At 34.6% G+C, this 22,295-nt stretch overlaps 1 protein-coding gene across 4 annotated transcripts; it reads right to left on the bottom strand.

Annotated features, from left to right (window-relative positions):
• Positions 1–6,567: 6,567 nt before the first annotated feature.
• LOC125054294 (synaptosomal-associated protein 25) lies at positions 6,568–18,430 on the bottom strand. 4 transcript variants are annotated; one of them, XM_047656079.1, is made up of 7 exons: positions 18,339–18,430; positions 17,805–17,846; positions 16,127–16,175; positions 13,775–13,892; positions 12,994–13,122; positions 11,875–12,019; positions 6,568–7,879 (listed from the first exon to the last, which is right to left on the bottom strand). In XM_047656079.1, exons 1-7 carry the CDS (start codon positions 18,426–18,428, stop codon positions 7,814–7,816), a joined length of 639 nt encoding a protein of 212 aa, XP_047512035.1. In that variant the 5' UTR covers positions 18,429–18,430; the 3' UTR covers positions 6,568–7,813. The 4 variants fall into 4 exon arrangements, with proteins under 4 accessions (XP_047512035.1, XP_047512036.1, XP_047512037.1 ...); XM_047656080.1 differs by lacking the exon at positions 16,127–16,175 and adding an exon at positions 14,462–14,510; XM_047656081.1 differs by lacking the exon at positions 6,568–7,879 and adding an exon at positions 9,304–10,486.
• Positions 18,431–22,295: the final 3,865 nt, after the last annotated feature.

The raw sequence follows: 22,295 nt of genomic DNA, 5'->3' as shown, positions 1-22,295 counted from the left end.
TCTCTCGATAATTTGAAGAAAAAAAATCCAGTCCCTTGAAAAATACTCGATAAATTGAATAAAATCAATGATAATTAGTCCCTTCGGTAATTTGAAGTTGAAAAAGTATTATCTTGCTCGCCAACATGCGATAATTTGAAATCCGGTCTTCCCTACTCTCTATAATTTGAAGCGTTTATCATGCACATACCTGTCGTTTGTTTACATAAATGAGTCACTCACTCAAAAAAAGATTACAGACTTCTTTTCGAAATAAAAATTTGTGAATAAATGTTAATACATAATAAGAATATAGAAATAATAAGTAACAAATTTTGATCAAATTCTTATTTCCTTGAGTCGCCCCTCCTCCTCGTGGTTATTCAAACACTTGTTATATTGAACTCTTGATAATTTGAAATTTATCTCTGGTCCCTTGAGTTTCAAATTATCGAGAGTCGACTGTATATGTATGAATGCATCGTATCTTTTCCTGTCCCAAGCCTTTTCCACCAATTATGTGTGTAATGCGATATAAAATACTTTTTCTAAGGTATACAAACTTCCCCTTGGCTCACTTCTTTATCTTTGGTCATAGATCTGTTCTCTTACGTATAAAATATTAAAACAAATTAAGTAGAAACATTGTTGTTGTCCGCTGCAGCAACCGATGAATCGATTTTAATTAATATCTTGATTAAACTTGGGAACTTGCGAACTACACGTGGAAGCCTAAATTGAGCCACAAATTGAATGATATAAAATTTCAAATATATCACATAAATACAGCCCTGCGATTCTGTAACTCACTTCACGAACTCGCACAGCGGTTAACAATAAACTACAAGCTCCCACCTTTTCAGAATGCCAAATCATAAAATGACTGCTTCACGACTGATTTGAGAGCGACCGCCGATGCGAAAACCGCTGTGTGAGTTCGTGAAGTGAGTTACAGAATCGCAGGGCTGGTATCTTTAAGTCTATCAAAAAGAATCAAAGAAACAGATGCAATCTGAGGCTACATTTAATCATGGAATTACCATACCATAAAAGTACTATAAGGCTTACTTATAATACTTTTGCTCTTACTTGACTCTTAAAGAAGTTTTATTTCAATCTGTAGTAGTAATGTAGTGACACCTGCAATCTACAGCTACAATCACTGCGATGCAATCGCGCTAAAAAAGTTATTCTGACCGCTAATTCTATATACTCACTTTTCGACATTAGCCACTGTGGCCTTCTCGGCGAGTCAGTGCTAAGACTGGCCGAGGATCCTCCATTTAGGTCGGAGGAAGAGCAGCATCTTCTTCTCTAAGTATTCCTATGTGGACTAGAACGAAACAGCGTTCTCGTCCGTTCTACGCTCATTTGAAAACTGGCAGTAAATGTACATTAAGAAGCACACATTTTGATAAAATAAATTTAAAATGGTATTCTTTATACAGATGATAACTTATTAAAAATACAACTTTACAAATTCGTACTTTGCTACTTTCTTATGTTACTTATTATTCGATTGATAAATACTTACCTTTGAGGTCAGTCGCTCAAACATCTGCTCTGAACCAAAATGTTCTTTACTATTAAAAGGATTTCTGTGTGGGAGTTACACTCAAATCCAATAGGTTTTTGATGGGTTCAGAGTCGAGACATACTTTTGAACCCTTTTGACTCAAAGTCGACGTAAAAACTGTAAGTTATGGAAGACTGGACATATAGGTATATTTATATATAAGTAAAATATGAAGGAAAAAGCCACAAGGGGTTAGCGCTACCTTCCTTATATAGCTTAGCAGGTTTTAAAACTATAAAGGTTTATTAATTTTAATAAACTCGTGTAAAACGAATCGTCTCAAGTTGTTCGATATAATATCGAATTCGAGAAAAAAGTCTGTGAAGGTAATTCCTTAGTTGTTAGAGAAACTGAAATAATTAAAGTATATTAATATCGTATCGTATCATCAGAGTTTATTGCGCTTTTTTGTCTGATTTATTTCAAGTGCCATTATGGACTTATCAGTATTCAAATCTTTAATATGAACGATAAACTTTATACGTGATGTGTATCGGCTTCTTAGGATATCTATAATCTCGGTTATTTTGAGGGCAAAATATATATTTTTTGAAAGCTGTGCTATTCTTTAATGTCGTACCAACAAGTTTATATTTATTGCTTTGCAGTACGGCATACTTAAACACATTATCCAAAAACTTCAAAACTCAGTAGAAATAGAGTTTTCTCTGTCATAATGCGTTATTTTACACGTTTAACTCTATAGAGCAGGAACAATCCTGTTATATATAATTTCATCCTTCATGTTCCTACGCTAACAATAGCGTAGGAACATGAAGGATGATTACCTCGAACTACCACACCTTGACTTACAGACTTGGCTTTCCAAAGAGAGCGCCATCTTCGTTAATAATCCATTTGCTGCTCTTAGAAGCTCTTCTATGTGCGATATAATATTAAATGCCAATGTGCTTTAAACATAAGATTGTAGGGTTTAAATTTAGCATTACCGACATCAACGATGAGTGGACCGTAGCAATGTATGCTATAGGTGTGGAAAAGCGGGACACAAATCTGTCCGATGTGACGAAGCACTACATTGCGTTGTATGTGCGAGCAAATCACGTGTTGGGTGCAAGAAATTGCAACCCTTCTGTAGACTTATAAGGCGATGTCAATGTGATGGAAGATGGTTGCTGTAGCAACCTGTCACGGGGTCTCTTGGTAGAATGCTTACGCGACCCCAAGTTACCCCAACAGTGATGCGATTGATGGTTTAGTGGGTAGGGCTTTTAGAGTGAGTCCGAAACTCTGTGCGGAAATGCATTTCCCTCAATAATAAAAAAAAGGTATATTTTACTGCTCCAATTGTATATAAACTAATATATATATGACCCCCATTTTCGATATATTTAATAGTGTAAACTCAACATGAGATGGAGATAATCCACTGTCAATGACCACTCCTGATTACAGTCGACAGTTGCAATTTTATATCTAATGATTGATGTTATAACTTAATATAAAAGTTCTATTATAGATACTATACTTAACTAATATTAAAGTTTTCAGAGCTAAAATATGATATAGTTAAAGAAGAAATTAATTTTAGATTTTTCCAATTTGTAATTTAAATGTTTCATTCTTTATTACACAACGGCCAGGACTGAATATATTTTTAAGCTGCTAAAGCTTTTCCGGTCATCGAACCGGTACGATGTCTCAATATCTGTCGGTATAATAATAGCGTTTCCAAATCTTAATTATGAGCGTAGAAGTGTCATTGATTTTGAATTGAAAAAATAATACACTTTAACATTAAGGAATCATCATTTGTCTGTCAGGTTTTGGTTTGTCAACCGATGGACATAGGACTCCTCCATCCGGTTCAAAACTTAGCTTAGAACTAAACTATAGAAAATGATTTAGAGCATTGTGAGTCTACCGACTAAACTACATTTTCTCTTGTAGATACGGCATAGGTAACAACCGCTGTTTAAGCGGAATTTTTTACCCAAACCTCGACGATAGATAGATATGTGGAGGAGGTAAGGTGCTGCTACTGTTCCTCCTACCTAAAGGCGGGATTCTCGACCAGTCTTAACCACTGACTGGCTAGTTCGAAAGCCCCAGTAGCTAAAGTCAAGAAGTTGTATATCCTTTGCCGGAACAATTTCGTAAGTACGTTCTAGTGTATCACACCATCGCAGTGATTGTAGCCGTAGATTTTAGGTGTCGTTACAAGAGACGAACGGTCTAACCATCTACTTACCAATAAAGATAATATGTCGAATGAAACAGATGCAGAAATGAATCTGTCAAAAAAATACAGCCGCCTTTAAACTCACAGTAGCAGTATCTCAATGTATCTGTATCCCTAAAATCGATAAAAACATACTGTTTGCTTTATCCTTGCGTTAATAATTGGCATCGACCTAAACATAAATTACGATTAGAAATAAAGACAAATCATCAAATAAACATGCCAATAAACTATAATCCCAATAAGGATATCATTGTCAAATAACGGCACGTAATATTTATCACCGCACGTATTTCATATCTTAAATTATCTTAACTTTTTGTGATGCGGCAAAAATGTATCTAAGAAGATAGTTCAAAAATATCTATTGTTTCTTAAAATGGTGATACGTGCAAAGTGATTTCATATTAAAGACACCAGAATGAGGTTCAGGTGATTCGTGACTTGGGTGTAATTGATAGAAAATTAGTTAATAATTTAGTCACCACATCCGCACGAATTTCTTAAATGGAATACAGATTGTTTTGGCTGTAAAACTTAAACAATTAAGCTCTAGTGCGCAGTAATATTGAATACGAATCCCTTATATGCGACCCCACCCGTACCATCAGCGACTTAGGGAATTTAAAACGATGTCAGTGTACGATCAGAGATCTCTAGCCGTTGTTACGTTCTCAAACAAATTGTTAAATGGCGAAATACAGAACAGTAACGGAATATTAACGTTGTCGTCCCTTATTCAATCCCAAGGTTCAAAATCGGCAGAATCTTCCAAATTCCGTCTAAACCTTCCTAAATTAACAAATAAAAAATAGGGGTTGATTGTAGAGGGGTCAAAATTAGGGGTTGTATGTATTTTTATAAGAAAAAAAATAAAAATTTAACCAAAAAAAAAAATTGTGTTTGAAAGATAGATAGTAGTATTCTCAGGCTTACTAAATATGCATAAAAAATTTGATTAGAAGTCGAGTCGTTTCGGAGGAGCGTGGGAACGAACATTCCATCATTAAATTCATAATTATGTATTGTATAAGCTTAAAAAATATTGTAAATAAATGTAATTAATGCTTCTTCTTCGATTAGTGCCATCTCCTATCGAAGGTTGGAGATAATCATGGCTTTAATTTTGAATGCCGCGCTTCTCATCAAAACTTGGTGCTTTGACCAAAACTGACATAAATCCTGTCAAATCAAAATGGCTGCATCTACGATAATTTGAAATATTTTCATAAATATGCATCTGTTAATGCATTTACCCAAATGAATACGTTATTCATGACAAATATAATAATAATAATTTTGAACTTTCCCTTGACATCATTTAATATCTTAGGAGATATTATTAAAATAACGATCAAATAATACGCGTGCATATATGATGTGCAATGTTCTCCAATTTTATAATGCAACCGTTCAGTAGTTTTTAAGGTTTTTTAGTATAATAAATAAAACATATAAATTTTCCTCAATATCTTATCTATGGTAGAGTCTTTGACAGACTAACCCGAAACTAGTATTGCCATTAAAACGGAAATGTGACAAGGATTAAAAAAAACAACCAAATAAAGTTAATTTTAACAAATCAATAATTTAATTAGAAATTAACAGTTTACTAACGATATACTCTATTTCATAATGAAAAATAATTTATCTATGTGTACATTAGATATAATTAGGCTGATTATAAACGAATATATTTGCGCACGGTAAATATACACATCTATTGTACTTAAACATGTCTAGGATATTTTTAATATTGAATAAGATCAACCCTTAACTAATCGAAAGAGACAGAGAAATTTCGAAATATTTATCTTAAATATTGGGGTTTAACTACATGCATGAGCGATTGATAAGTTTTGTAGTTAAATCCCCACAGACTAAGGCGGTTTTCGGATCTTACTTCGGAGCTTTACATCTGTCCATATTCAATTCTATAATTTACTTAGTAATCGAATTAAATAAAGAGTTTTCTTTCGTGTTTAAATGTTTGTATACCATTCATAGTCATATATTTATGCAATATATAATTTTTATAAGGAAATTCTCAAAAAAATGTATTGGACTAACTATATTTTAATCAGTCACATTTGACAATGACAGATAATTTGACAAAGACAGATTGTAGTCGTTTGACGGTGACAATGACTTGTCGTCCATCTGTCACGTCAACAGTATTTATCAGAAACTGTCAAATTTGTACATATAACATTTAATCATAGCTATACATATTAAGTAAGATACCGTTTAAAAACCGCCTCATCCGTAAACAACACCAAGCCGTAACGTTCTATATACTCTAAGGCCGGTACTCGTCACTTACACGTGTATATATATACTTTAAGTAATAACGTTTTTAAATGCTCAACTATCAAATAGACTATTGCATTGATAATTAATCTATTTGTGATCTACCAAAGAGGTTTATACATTTTAAAAATTTACAGTTTGTATAATAATTTATTTGGCTTTTAATAAAAGTAATAGTGTACAGGTATTGACGATATGTGAGAGTCTGGTACCTATATAGGGCTATAGAAGCCCTGTATTAACCGGTCAGCATATTTTTATTTGTATAAGTTATTGGAAACTCGCTCTACATATCTTATGAAGTTCGAATTAAATGAATAAATATTAAATAAAGCTATTAAACAAAAAGAGAGCTCCTCTATTACTCCTCCCTTAAAGGCCGGCAACACACCCTAAAGGCGTCCATTGGATGTAGTGGCCGTCTTTAATGGCTGTCCCGTAGGCTTATAAACATAATTTATATTCGTAATGAAAAAGTAACATTATATTTGTGTTTATTTTATTATTTCCAACGCAAAGAAGAGATAACAACTAGATATGATTTACACTTTAACATTATACATAATTAAAAATATGTCCTTTTGTATAAAACCCTTTGTGGACCACAATAACAATTGAAATGTTGGAATATATGTTAGCGAAACTAGAAACGATAGTAAACTAAAATTAATATTATTCAGGCACAAATCACTTAACCTAAAACGAATGACTAATTACAGAAATGCTTATAATCAATTATTATAAAGTTTCGATTTTTAAATCATAAATAAGATTATATAATAGAATGGACAAGCACAAAAACCTATGACCGTTGAGAAGTATCTAACGTTATGAAGTTGTTGCTTTTAATAACGAATTTATGTTATTTTGAATTTCGAACAATTTGTCATTCTTAATTTAATTATTATTCGAATTTCAAACTGATCTATTGAATATAATTTTTGATTCACATCGGCCATTACATTTGACGCCCAAATTATATAAAATCCTAGCAGTGCAAATAAGACTAGCTTATAATAATTTTAAAGGAATTTATCGCTTGAAATAATCAAATACTTTTGGCACATTAAAGAAATTTTGTGCATTATAGAACCACAAAACTTGACAGGATACGTTACAATAAGCATATAACAAAGTTATAGTGAATCTTTTCTAGAATTTAGATTTATTTTTCTTTATGGAATAGGGGCTTGCGACAACATCGCTATCCGACAGTCGTGGCCCACTAACGCTAAACAAATTTATATGGGAATGACATTAGCTCACGCTAAGTCACGTGACCGTATTTATACAAATTTTCGTTAGTGGGTCACACCTGTCAAAAAGTAATGTCGTATCAAGTCTCGGGGTTGCCTTTAATGCGTTTGTCGTGTCGGAGTCGGCCAGAAACTGGGTTATATCTATAGTTATAACATCTCTATACATTATATCAATTCTTCTATTTATTGTATCCACGTTCCAACTACTTTTACTGTACTGTTCACAAAATGACGCTAAAGCTGATATGTGAGACTATTTGTACTGAAAAACTTGGTCCAAGAAAAAATACCATCTATATTAAGAAATGGAAGAATAAAATCTAGAAGCTAAATGTCACAGCAAAGTTTAATCGATAAATTCTAAAACCAGAATTCGGTTTTTCATTGTTACAATCCGATATTATGATTGTAAAATGGTCATACCAGAAATAATAGAACATTTGAGAAATGATTAGCGTCATTCTGCCAACCGTTGTCGCAATCAGTTTAAGATTTGAGTAGTTTATTCGCTCGCTGGTTCGCGACTGCTATACGCGTCTCGTTACTCTCACCCTAAAAATAGATTAATTCATTATCTTACACGATTAAAATACGAAGGAATATATTGTAGATAATAATAAAAATCTTGGACCCCCTTTGTTGAAATTAAGCAATTTTAGACAAAGCGTTGCAGCACGGTGATTATAGCAAAAGGAGTCAAAGATATTACCTCACAATTATCATTAAGTGTCTAAAATTCAAAGATTCTTAAATCTTAGGGAGCGTTCAAGTATAACGTAACGAGTTTTGGGTGGGGAGTTCATTTTGTAAAACGTTACGATGCGGGGCGGGGATTGAATTACGCGTTACTGTCAATAGTTAGACTTTCAAGTACTTTACATCACATGATGGTAACTTTTAGGTATAGAGTCACCTTGAAACGTTTTACTATTGGCTACAGAAAAACGTTACGGCGCGTTACATGGGGGGGGGAAGGGTTTATTAATCTCCAAAAATTACGTGACGTAATACTTGAACGCTCCCTTAGTAAATAAAGAGTGAAAGCTATTATTGTTTTAGTATCAAAACCATTAAAGATTGTATAATATAGATTTCATAAAGCTTATCAAAGAAAATTCAGTAAACGAATGTTCGTTGAACGAAAACTTTAAGCTATTTGGTGCTTAATTAAAGCGTGCTTTATAGTAGAAAAGTGAAATATGTTATGTTTTATTAATAATGTATAAATAATTAATTGGAACTAAAGTGGTATAACTAAATATTTTAACATTGTTTGGCATTTTTTAACTCGTGTTACAATTCGCGGCACGAACATCTAGCGGTGACTAACTACGCCGATATCGATACGATACTTGAGCGTGTCTGCGGGGCGGACGAACCATTCTTCAGCGCTGATTACCTGTCCAGTAATGTGTCCTGCTAATAAGTTCAGCATACGTCTGTTCTACAGTCACCATCTTAATTCTGTTAAATTTAAGAATAATCTATTCGCAATTCACATGTCAGCCTTGACAATGACTTGATTCATAAATATTTGGTTATATTACGATTTATATGTAGAGACAACAATTCCATGGGATAGTACCCATGCGCATGTATCCGCTCTTCATTTCGTTTACCGTTAGACATTCGTACTGCTTCTTATACGTAGAAAAAATATCTTAATATATACAGAAGATGTAAGTATAAATAATTATTTATATTCCGTACAATAATATTTAAATATCAAGACAATAGAACCACCTTAGTTCCTTCTTTAAATGATTTTATGCAGTTAGTCCAAAACCAGTGTTAATTTCAATTTTCTAAGTTGTGCGTTATTATAAAAAATAATACTTACAGTATCGTTGTCCGTAAATGTGTTAGTGTATGTGTGTCTGTCTCGTGGTGAGAAAACTACTCGACTATATATATAGCGATAAAATATTTTACGTGGTATTTATGTGCCTAAATCGTATAGGAATAAAAAAATTATCAACTAGCTAATTAGTTTATTATGAAGCAAAAACTATTCTAGCGTTGATTACTTAAAGTATATTTGTTGAAACCCGAAATGTAGACTTTTTAAAGGAACTAATTTCAAGACAAGAGTATTTATGAAATCCGTGTACGCGTATACGCGTATGTATACGCTTTTGCTACGTGTACGAATCCTTCTTATAACGCCTGCATTAAGTACTTGTATTCCAAGATTTTCTATGCATGGAGAATCTATTTTCAAATAACTCTTTTGCACTTTATAGATATATTGACGACGGTTTTGGATATCTAATCTTCTAACACCGTTATGGGCTGGTTTCGACCTGCCTTGTTGCGATTTGTTTCCGATTTTTTCCAAAAACACTTCAGGTTTCGTATATAAACAAAATCCTATCTAAATGTAATCTCGAATACAAAACTAAGAAAAGTTTTTTGTAATAAAAAGCCGTTTCATACAAAGCATTTTCTAAGAAATATTCCATAGAAGCAGGTGTGTTGAGATATGTCGTACGTTTGTGGGTTACGGGTGGATATTTTGCATAGAACATAAATGCTCCTATGAAATATATTAACCTAACTCCAACTTATCTTCATATTATCACAATAGCCAATCCTTACGATATTCTTAAAGTTGACTACAAAATCCTAAATTATTAGAGAAAAGTTTTTTTAACACTGGTCATAGTAACATTTTCATATAGATTTATAAAAAAAATGGGTATCAACAAATAATCGGAGCGCAGGTAAATTATTTTAATATAGAAAGGGGGTTTAGCAATTATATTGCATTAGATTTTTATGCATTTAACAATAATTCCTTCAAGCAAAAGTCTTGATCCTTCCCTCCTTTAATAAATAACATTATTCTATACAACTTCAAATGTCTACTTATTATTACAGATAAAGATTACTTGGATAATGTCACTAAGCAGAATACTGGTTCTTTAAATCGGTTGCAAACACTTAAACTTAAAAATAAAACCTTCAAATTGACATAATTAAAAAATATTGTAAAAAAACCCAATAAAAAAAAATAAAGTCCTTTTTCGTGTTGTTAAGAGTTTGCAATCGACTGTACCACGAGACGTGTGTGTGTTTGTGTGTCGCCGCCGCCGTTTACTTGAGGAGCTCGTGTGCGCGCTGGTTGGCGACCTTTATTCTTGTTTCATTCGAATCACCCTATAGAGAAGTGTTTCTTGTCTTTGTAACAGGTACATATATGTAATGAAGTTTGTGATATCTATACTAACGTTAACGCCAGTTTGACGTCTGACAGTGACAGAACCCCGAGTGCGTTAAGTGTCAAATATCCCAGACTTTCATTTGTAAGTGTCAGAACGTCAAATTGGCCCTTATACACGTTTGACAGTCTTATGTTAGCTGTGTGTTTGTCTCTGTCTAGTGAAACAAACGTATGGTGGTGTATTGTCTATGAAATGTGTATCTTTTATGATTTATGGATATCCAATTATCAAATCATGCCAAATGATATTATACTAAAAATGCATGCGTAATCTTTATATTAAAAAATAACGCAAGATTTGACAAAATTGAGCATAAAAATTGCGAATTTTGAACTAAATCCCCTAAACTACATGGCATAGTGAATATGTTAATGCATCTAATAGCTACAAAGTTATATGAACATGTGCATGAGTTTTTCTTTATTATATTGATGTAGATCCCCACTGGTTGGTTATATTCATTTCACAAATTACTAAACTTTGTATACCACTTTTGCCACTAGATGGCGTTCTAACCAATACTATAAATGCGAAAAATTTGGCGAATACTTGTTTAAAGTCACCTCAAATATATAATTTAAATTGGCACAATTTGGTTTAAGAAAACAAGTTATTAGGCTATATTAATGAAATCTCGTGAGAAGTTGAGATTATGTTTATTACTTTTGAACCTTTGGACTTTTTGAAGGAAATGCGCGAAAAGGTATTACAAAAAATGTAAAGTAGTTCGTTTGTTGGATCAAATATTGTTGACAAATGATTAAGATTTCGAAGGTCATTGGACATTGCTTTGATAGTAAGTTGAAATTGTTTAACTATTAATATAAATTAAGTACTTTTTAAAATTCAAATATTTACAACATAGAATAAACAAAGTTTCGTAACTAAAATGAATATAGAACCAGGCATTATTCATCAAGCGATGGTGCGGTCATCTCCCACGATTATGTCTGACACTTGTGCAAAGTAAAAAAGCTCACATCGATCAATCTATGTCTTGTGCGTCATGAAAATATTTGTGGTATTTTCATCAAAATCGCTAGTAAAAAGCTGATCACCATTGTTGATTTGAATTTCGAATCGAATATAAATTTAAAACTACCTTAAACAGCCATGTTAAAGCTTTTAACATTTTTAAATATCGAACACAACAAATGATTCAAAATTTTCCAACTCAATTACAAATTAATTATTTGAATTTAAATTTAGAACCTAAAGTTGCATTAAAGCTACCAATAACAATATATTTTTTGAAATTCGAACAACTTTAAATCTTTTTATTTTTAAAACAATAGACAACCGAATTATGAATATATGCGTTACCTTGCGGTTGATACGGTCGATCTGCCTGTTCTGGTTCTCAAGTTCAGAGCCCATGTCAATGGCCATGTTACGCAAGTTACCGATCATAGTATTCACTTGACCCATGTTCTCTTCCATCTCATCTTCGCGAGCGTCATTTGTTATCCTGGAAGTTAATTCATTTATTATGATTTGAAAATCAATATCATATAATTACATGCTCGTAATCTCCCCTATAAAACGGTAAATGGTTCCGCGTTATAATAAACTTGTATCCCAACTTAACGCGCTTTTATGACCTCGTATAACGCGTTATGTGCACATGATTATTTAACACGATTATCAAGAAAAAACTATGTTATGATCGAAATATGTGCGTACAAATCATTATTTTCACAGTACATGTATAAAAAATCTCTCGTTATATGCGGGAATACTCGTGTTATGCTAGGGACTGAAATTGCATTATAGAATATATATAAGTATCGTGTTATAAGGGGGATTACGGTATATTGCTAGATTTGGATAATAAATAGTGCGGCGGTGCCTCTATAAGTGGCGTAGGTACATATAATAACAACAAATGAATTAGTATCTTTATAAATATATATATATATATTATAAATCTACTAAACGTAGGTATTTTTTTGTATGCGTTTGGATGGCGCCCTGGATGGTTAAGATTTACAAAAACCATCCAAATTAAAAAAAAAAACAATTATTTGTCTTTCATTTCATACTTTTTTTAACATCCTAATACGGACGTGGTCCTGCATGATATTTCGTTCTCGTCCGTCGCTCCCCTAGTATCTTTATATATATATAATTCTTCTGTGAGTGTGTATGTCACTGAACTTCTCTCAAACGACTGAACCGATTTTGATGAAATTTTTTGTGTGTGTTCAAGGGGATCTGGGAATGGTTTAGATTCATTCGATAACAAATCAGCCCGCCAGATGGCGCTGCAGTCGGTACTTTCATACTTTGCTTTACTAATCGCTTGAAATATCATGCAGGACAACGTCTGTCGGGTCCATTAGTATATATATATATATATATTTAAATCTATTTAAATGAAACAGACATTCCTTCTCCTCACAGATGAATCTCGTATACCTTATATAATAAAACATATTATACCTGCCAATGTATCCAGCTTGCGGTCCAATGCCATTGCGCTCATCCATCACCCGTTGCGGCTGGTTGTTGACTACCTTACCGTCATCGTTGCCCTTCCATGTACCGTCATCTTCCTTGAAAGATGCTCCCCTGAAACCGAAACACCATAACATGTTATGGGACAATTTTGTGATGTTTTGGATAGTTGAGATTTTATACACTAGCAACCCCCGCATGGAATATATTATATAAAAGTATATTTAGATACAGATAGATACATTAAGATGAATACTATAACATGTATAATGTATATACATAAACATTCTTAAATACTTCTCTACCTTTCGATGAAAACCGCCATAAAATCCGTTACTAACTTTTAAAGATATATACACCTCTATATGACACCAAAGTTAGCGAAATTAGTCCTTAAGCAGAATATATTTATAATAAATATAATTATACAATTATAAATATATCTGCTTTTATTTAGTTAGAAATAAAAACGCGTGTTGAAATAAACGTAGGGGGCCTCATAGCCTAGCGGTCTTATTAAGTAGGGTTAATAAGACGGTAACTAGGGTTCGATTCCCGGTTCGAGGGCAAGTATTAAATTAATTTAAATTTGTTCTCGGCCTTTGGGAGGGTTGTGCGGTACCGGGCGAGTGCCTAAACCGTACATGGAGGACACGGTCGAATTTCTAAAGACAAGCATGAATTATAAAAAATCCTATACTTGACGCTGGCTAATGCACAAATCGTGCCAGAGCCATAAAAAAAAATAAAAAAAAAATAAACGTACTTGTTACAAGGCAACACGCAGATACCACAGCACTTCTCCATTCCAGACAGATTCTTCTCGGCCTCACGCATATCTGCATTTATCTGATCCATCCCCTCCTCAATTCTATCCAATTGCTCTGTTTACACAAATGATTACTAAGTATCGTCCCTTCAAAAGCTTCAGGTATAAAAGCATGTAACATTTTTCGCGACTCTTCGTGTTTTCGTAAATTCTCAACGCTCTCGACAAATACCAGAAAAAGTGTGAGACATTCTTCAAATTCCTTTTATAGTGCAATCTGTTTTTGATTAATTATTTACAGTGTCACAGTCATTCTGGTTTAACAAAATCTAATTTAACTTTTACCTTGATAAAATGATGTATGTGCGGAATCTAAGTGATATCAAATACTGATAACTAACATTTAGATCAAGTAGTAAATACTACTCATGCAGTCAACAGCTTAAAATCGTGCATAGCTAGATGCGTGAGAGAAAAACAAAAAAAATGATTTTTCAATTAAATCTCCACACCTTCGGTGGTTCATTTATATCTATTTTAATATATGGTGATGACGTTTTACCTCTAGTTATCCATATATTTTATTGTTAGCATATTTCCAATCGTAAAATTCAATGAACTTTCATAAACTGGTATTTTAGACAAAGCCTTACTAATGAGGAAGTAGTTCTACTGGATGCTTACCGCCCTGTTCATCCAGCATGACCAGGGTTTTCATGCCCACCTCGTGACTCTACAACACAACAATGACGTCACTATAGCTCGCCAATGAGAGGGCAGGCTGCGACACCTCGCCCCGCATCTCGGTATAGTAAACTTAAAATGATAACAAAAAAAAAAACAAAATACATGAATATGATCACGGTGAGTCGCAGTTCGGCGGGCGGCCGCTCCTCTGTGAAATGATCTGAGCAAGTCAGCGTTAAAGCCATTATTGGATGAGTGATAGCAAGTGGTTCGTGGGCGGGGCCGCCCGCCGCAGACACTGATCGCATCGAGCTAACAGTAACAGACCTACTGCACTAACATTAATAGTACGCTGCTAGCCATGTAGATGAAGGCGGATACCATAAATACTCTACACGTCAACACACAATCGGTCAACGCGCAAACATATACCGCATAAAGAGAAGAGAGATTCGGAAAGATAAATAAATATACCTATAAAAAGCGTTCCGATCGACAATAACGGAAACTAAACAGATTGCGCAGCTCATTCAAATTAAATCTTCAGCAAAGGATAGATAGTAATAGTTTTGGCGACAATTAGCAACGAACGGCCATCGGGCTTCTCTATTTACACTATGTTGTCATAATCATCCCCATCGAAACATAGAAACATACGCAACATCGATCTGAGATAAGTCGTTAAGAGAAACGTCAAAGAAAAACAAAGAGATTAATTTATTATACTGCACATTCAACACAGACGTTCTCACGACTCGACTACCCACGTTCAAGTTAACTCTTACCGCCCTGGTGACTCAACATATGAAGCGCTTGCCCCCCGGCGTCCTCGCTCTATACATAAAATACAAATCAAAATAATATCGCAGGAGAGAGTATCGGGGGTGTTGGGTGGGTCGGGTGCTGAGTGCGCGGTGCCAGAGAGGCCGCACGGGTGCTGCGTGCGCGGTTCAGCGGCGGTCAGCGGCGCGGACGCCCTACGCGGCGTGCGGCGTGCAGCGAGCGCTGAGCGACGCGCGGCCGGCGGACTTCTTCCTCTCACCGTCGTTCTTCTTTTGCCCCTCCGCCGACCGCGACCGCTCGGCGCTAACACACACTACTCGAACAACATGCATGCAGTGAAGCTTGCAGGTAAAACCAGATTAAAGTCGTATTTGTGCTCAGTTTTCCATGATTTATGAATAATTTTGTGTGATGTTAAGAGTCGTGCGTTGAGGAGAAGCGTTTCGAATTTACTTCAGACGATTTTTTTCGGTTATGTGATTTAAGTAAGTCGAGTTTATTATTTGATATGCGGAATGTAAAAGTATCGTACGATCGGATAACAATTAGCTTGTATGTTTTTATTCGAATAGGCCGGCGTCGACGTTGAAAATAGCACTCGCTGTCGAGTTGTGCAAAGTTGTGTAACTACATAACGAAAAAAATATGCAGAGATGGAGGCATTCCTGTTTAGAGCGGTTTAGATGTAAAGTTAATGTAACAGTTTCTCGGAAGCCAGCATCTTTGCACGAAAAATACAAAATGTAATCTTTAAATAGCGGTGAATCTCCCCTTGATTATTACCAAACCCATTTCGGCTGAGCGATCCAACATGGTTAGCGAAAGGTAAAATAGACAAAACTGTAAGTAACTTAGTGTTGCAATTTGCATTTCACTCACCTCCCTGGTCATCTAGAGCGACCAGAGTTCGTATGCCGGCCTCCTTGCTCTAAACCAGCCGCAGAAACAAAAAGTCAGAGAGCATGTTAGTTGTGAGGGGTATAGTGGAGTGAATGGACAGTGGACGGACGAGGTGGCTCGACGCTGCGGCACTCGAGCATCAGTGTTCAGTACTTGGTATTTAGTGTTGGAAGGGCATTTCCGACTGCCTCAACGTAACAGTCTGAAGATGCCCTAAGTCTGAACAGTGTTGAGTGATGCGAGTTGGCACTGTGTCTTCGGAACATTAGTACAGACAAGTTAGTGATACATATTAACACAATACATCTAATGTTACAAAAACAAAACAAATTATATAATATACGTGAACGATAAAATAGGGATCAAACAAAAATATCTATTAACGATAAAGTATTCGACTGTTCTGTATTTGTTGTGAGAGTTTGCAAGGTGTAACTCGATATATCTGTTGGAGTCGTGGCACGTGTACTGCCCACATAGTTATGTAAATGTCGAGAAGGCATGAAATCATACATAAAAGATACAGTCAACAACAGACAGCAGCCACTACACAGAGACCTAGGACAGAAACTAAAAGAAGAAAGAAACAATAGACATGTTGGATTATTTGTTAAATTGGAGATTTGAGAAAATAATGGGCAGAAGTTGCCAGTGATAATCCAACTCAGGAATAAAGTGCATTCGGAAGGTGTAATGCCAGAACGGCAGACAGTGGAAGATGGCTTCAGAAAGATTTTATTCGGAAAGCAAGCCCAAGCATTTAAGACTATGTTGAAAGAAAGCGCAATTTCGAACCAAATCTTGGCTAGAGGGTTGATAGACGCTAAAGGGAACTTGGATATTTCTATGATGGGCTTTCATGCTATGGAGAGAACTAAACCGGTCAATAGGATTTGACAGTTAAAATATTCTTAGTGTATATGTAAATTTGGATTATAATTACAACATATTAACTGTCAATTCCAAAATAGAAAGAGGATATGCCAATCCACACGTAGTTTTGGTTAAACACTACGAACAACACAAAGGGCTAAGAGATTCTAACATTTGGACACATTTAGGCACGGATCATGCAACACCCATTAACGATAAAATAAATATTTATAATAAAATAAAATATGCATAAGAACGAAAAATAACTGTATATAAATCATATAAACAGCTAGAGAATATACATACACATCGAAATAACACTAGCGACATCGAAACACAAAGGCCAAGGATAGCAGAGGCTGCGCCCTAGGGTTCGGGGGGCTTTGGGGCAAACCGAATGGGGATACGGGCTACCCAAGACACTTCCGCAATACCCCTCACTCCCTCGCATCGAGAACACCTCTCTCACAGATGGTCAAATAATCACATAACCAATGGAATAAATCAACAAAACTTGGGAACTATCGGGGAAACAAAATTTACGGAAAATGAAACACGTCTGAAGTAACAAATCCAAATCTAGCAATTTAATCGATTCTTCTTATTATAGACATTATCTGAAATTTCGAACTGCATATTAAAGAAATTGTAGGGTCATTACGTAAGGTATTCTCGACTGCCTTTACGAGAATTGAAAATTATAATCTATCGGCAGATTATTTATCCAATATTTATTAACAAGTTAATCTTAAAGTTAACACGTATAATGTGGAGAGAGACGTACCTCCTCGCATAGTTGCATCATACGCCGAGTTGATTCCAGTGACTGAAATTCAGAGAAAATCGATTACTATGGAATATTAAATGATATATTATATAGAAGCCTATATACTTTTACGTATGATATTGTTATGAAAACTTTCGATACTCGAAATTTTTAACCACCTTAGTGATTTCAGTTGCTTGATTTGTTCAGCACCTTGAGTTCACCAATTTTTTGTATTGGAAACGGAAATATATTTCGTGCTTCACTTGGTAATTTTGTGACTACTTTCTTAGACCCTTATTTTCTCCATCCTGACCACACTCACCACCCTAATTTTCTCCTTCCTTGTACGTTTCCATACAAATCGTTAAAATATTTGACCAAAAGTTCAAGACATCTCAGAAATCGCGTCTAGCTATGCATTGTATCATTGATGGATATAGAGTGAAATTTGATAATACCAACACACAAAGAGTTTTTAGTTTACCTTTCTTTACTTTTAAGTATGGCTTAAACTGGATATATTTGGTAATGTAATATGGCTGTTCATACCTCATCAGTAACTTCGCCGGCTCGTAATTGGAGTTGTTCCAACTCGCTGCGCGGCGCGCCATTTTCGGCTGGTGGTGTGGCTGCAGGCATCCTGAAACAAGCAGCATGTGTTATTAGTAAAACAGAGAAATATTTGTTATAAGTAGATTAGTTCTAAAATGAAAAGTATGAAATGACAAAGTATTAAACGCTACTGTCAATTATATTCGACGACTCATGGGTCTAGTGGTTAGTTGGGTTATTCCCTGACTGCGAATCCATGGGTCCCGGGTTCGATCCCCGGCTGAGACGAACATCGATGTGATGAGCATTTGGTGTTGTGCTTAGGTATTGGGTGTTTAAATATGTATTTATATGTCTATCTATCTATAATATGTATGTATATCCGTTGCCTAGTACCCATAACACAAGCTTCACCATCCTTAGCATAGGACTAAGTCAATTGGTGTGAATTGTCTTTAAAAAAAAAAAAATGCTTTGACAATAACAGCCCACCATAGGTCTATATGTTATCCATCTATCTGACATATAATGATCACTATTTTGTCTAATAACTAGGTACTTTGCCTCCTTGTAAATTTTCATGGCATAATTTTTCTTTTGCAACTTACTAGTAGTACGTATTAGTAAAGTATTGACGTATCTAGCTTTTAGTGTCACTGTAGCTACTTTGGTCTTTGACCTATTCCTGACCATTCTCCTGATTGTTATCTTCCGGCGTCCTTTTTGACGATGCACTGTATCAGCGGAACATTCTGCCATCAAATAGAATTTTTAACTTTTCAGGAGCAAACGATATTTGTGATAATTTTCATACAAGATTGTTGAGTTAATAATAGGCCTAATATGTATTATTCATTACTTTAAATGGAATGATTAAATACACGTAATAAATGACTTACGCCATCAATTACTCAGGTAATGAGATTACACATTGTGTAAGCTTAGATTTGCTATGGTTCTGAGCTCGACTTCGATGAATTTATATTACCATTAGTTTTTCCGCAGAAAAGAAAATTAAGCTGAAACTTTCTCTAAGTTTGTCTATATCGATGCGATATTACTTTATGACATTTCAAACCCTTTTTTAATACATTTCAATAATTTATATATGTTAACGTAAAATTGTAAACACCGTTAGATTGTAATCTATCTCGCGAGATTATAAACTGTCGAAAGATTGTGAACCTCAGCTTACTGCTTACAATTTAACGTATTATTATTCGGTAGATTGTACTACACTAACTTAGTTATCATTCAAACTTCTTTGGTCAATTACAGATTAATTTTAATTTCCAACAATTTCATGTAACTACCGAATAATAATACGTTAAATTGTAAGCAGTTCGTTGAGGTTCACAATCTTTCGACAGTTTATAATCTCGCGAGATAGATTACAATCTAACGGTATTTATAATTTTACGGTGACATATATACCAATAATATTCAATCTGTTACAATACAGCCTTGTCTACTATCTTGCTGACATTCTAAAGTCAGCATTTCCCATCGAGAGACTAAGAAAAATACAAAGTTGTTCAGTATCATCCGTCACGGACATTGTCGCTCAATCGTAACATTTTAAATGTTATAAACACCAATGGCGCAGTAATTAGGATGATGAAAAAAGGATATACATCTTTCTGTTAGGACTGACCCAATCATTGGATACAAATGAACTTTATAGGCTTCACAAAATATTTGAAAAATAACATTTAAAATGCAGTGTTGGCCTAGTGGTTCCTACGTGCGACCCTTGAGCCGAAGGTTCGATCCCGGCATACCTTAGGGCTTAGACATAAAAATTCTCGGCTTGCCTATTAGAAAAGTTCACAAAACAGATACAGAAATGTGAGGATATCTAAAAGTTTTATTCGGTGTATTCAAATACAATGTTTGAATAGAACCCCTAATACCTAATGCTCACGGGAGATGCCGTGCCTACGCTGTAATCGACACGCCAAGGTAACATAATTTATCAGTCTGGTCGAAATGGCTTTTTATTTCATAAATTATAACCTTAACTACTTTACGCGACTTGTTATCACAATCTATATATTATGATAACTTTACTATTTAGATCATATCATTATTATTATATAATTTAAAATAGAACCACTGAAGGTAATTTAAATAAGATACGATTACATATTTCGAAAAAAAAAAGATATAATTAACATGTGAAAGAAACACGAAACTTTTTTACCGAACAGTAAGAATTATTAACGACCCTCGACATATTCCATATTATCTCCAACCGCGCATTTTCGAAGTAAATAAGCAAATCGATCGATCGCACACACTTATACATTCCCAGACATTGCACATTCCCACACACGCTTCAAAAAGAAAATTATTAGTACATTTTTAATTTGAAAACTGTCACTATTATATCCTTTTTAAAAAAGGATGAGGATTTTCAATAAACTGTTAAAAAATAAACTTTTTTCAGATCTATTTACACGCGAGATGTTAAGTTTTTGTTTTGTGTAGAAATGTTTTTATGTTTTGTGCACACATGAGAATATATTTACTTTAAGAAAAAACAATCACCTTTGAGGTCATGCATTCAAACTAAACACTGTACAAAGTAATGGCAATGCCTTATTGAACTTCTTAAGCTTAGGTTACCTAGAAAAGCGGCGCCGTTAACTAACGGCCGTCTTTACTTTTTAACCTAATGCAAAAAAAACTCAAATCATTTTCGTTCGTCCAAGTCAAGTTTCCACTCATTGTCTTAATTAAATATGAGCACCGCTACACGCGAAAAACGTTGAACTAATGTTAACACCGCTATGACGGCCGTCATGCAAATGACAGCACCGCTATTTGATGTTACGGTGACACTCAACGTTCTCTAGGAAACCTACTCCGATGTTATTTATAGACAACGTATGGGTGACGTCAACCAACGCTAAATTACGGCCGTTAGATAACGGCACCGCTTTTCTAGGAAATCTAAGCTTTATCAAACAGGGCGGTATGGAATGAACTCACTGAAAAAATTGTCCTGGCCACTATTTCAAAAACAAAGGTTTCGTCTTACAATTCTGTTCTCACTTGGCTAACGCCCGTGTACTACAATACAAGGCTCAAAAATCGACCCTAGCTAAAATTACCAAACGAAATAAATAAAGAAACAATAATAAGGACGAAAACATACTTTACTATAAAACTTTGACCTATAAATGCATTGTGGTTTTATTTCTACGCCAACAAAGTTGTTGGTTATGAAAAAAAAAACAAAATGAAAAGCCGCAAACAATATGAAAAGCCTGAAATAACGTTGCTTGTTCTATAGCAGACAGTTTCATTATAACTCAAGACTTAGTAAAACGTCAACATTGAACTTGATAGTGAGATACTGCGTCATAACCTGAATAATAATTCTCGAGTATATTTCCACCCCTTTCATAAATTTGCGAAATTATTATTATATAGCCTTCGTGACTTAGTTAACACTCGTGGCAAATAACTCAAAGGTCAGCGCGATCAATTGTTTCGGCTAGAGACACGTTTTCCACTGGTTCCCAGACTTAAAATTACAACGAAACAGACGCAGAAATGTATAATATTCAATATCATTTATTCATATAGGCAACACAATGTACACTTATGAACGTCAAAAATAAATATATATGAAATGCTTCTAATTTTACATTTAGGTACTGCCAGTTCTCAAATCAAGGGCGTAGAACGGAAGAGAAGAACTGGCAATAAACTCTCCGCCACTCTTTTTATGTCTTATATGTCGCATATGGTCTGTGAACGAATGACTGTTGTATAAGTACAAAATTATTTATTTTATAGGGTATATGTCTTTTGGGCTGACTCGAGCAAGCATTTGGTTTAGTTAATTCGGTGCGTTTAATTCCTAGGTTGGGCTACCCTTTAGCATGTATAAAATGAAAATATTAACAGGCTACTATTTAAACGTAAGATTCTTAGTCTTAGGCT

The sequence above is a fragment of the Pieris napi genome, chromosome 12 (genome assembly GCF_905475465.1).
Source record: "Pieris napi chromosome 12, ilPieNapi1.2, whole genome shotgun sequence".
Classification (NCBI taxonomy): Eukaryota; Metazoa; Arthropoda; class Insecta; order Lepidoptera; family Pieridae; genus Pieris; species Pieris napi.
This window is presented reverse-complemented; position numbering and strand designations above follow the sequence as displayed.

Coding starts and splice junctions, on each gene's coding strand:
- LOC125054294 (XM_047656079.1), bottom strand. CDS start 18,428: ATGCCTGCAGCCACACCACCAGCCGAAAATGGCGCGCCGCGCAGCGAG. Junction 17,847..18,338: donor CCGGCGAAGTTACTGATGAG/GTATGAACAGCC, acceptor TCTGAATTTCAG/TCACTGGAATCAACTCGGCG. Junction 13,123..13,774: donor TGCGTGTTGCCTTGTAACAA/GTACGTTTATTT, acceptor TTTCGGTTTCAG/GGGAGCATCTTTCAAGGAAG.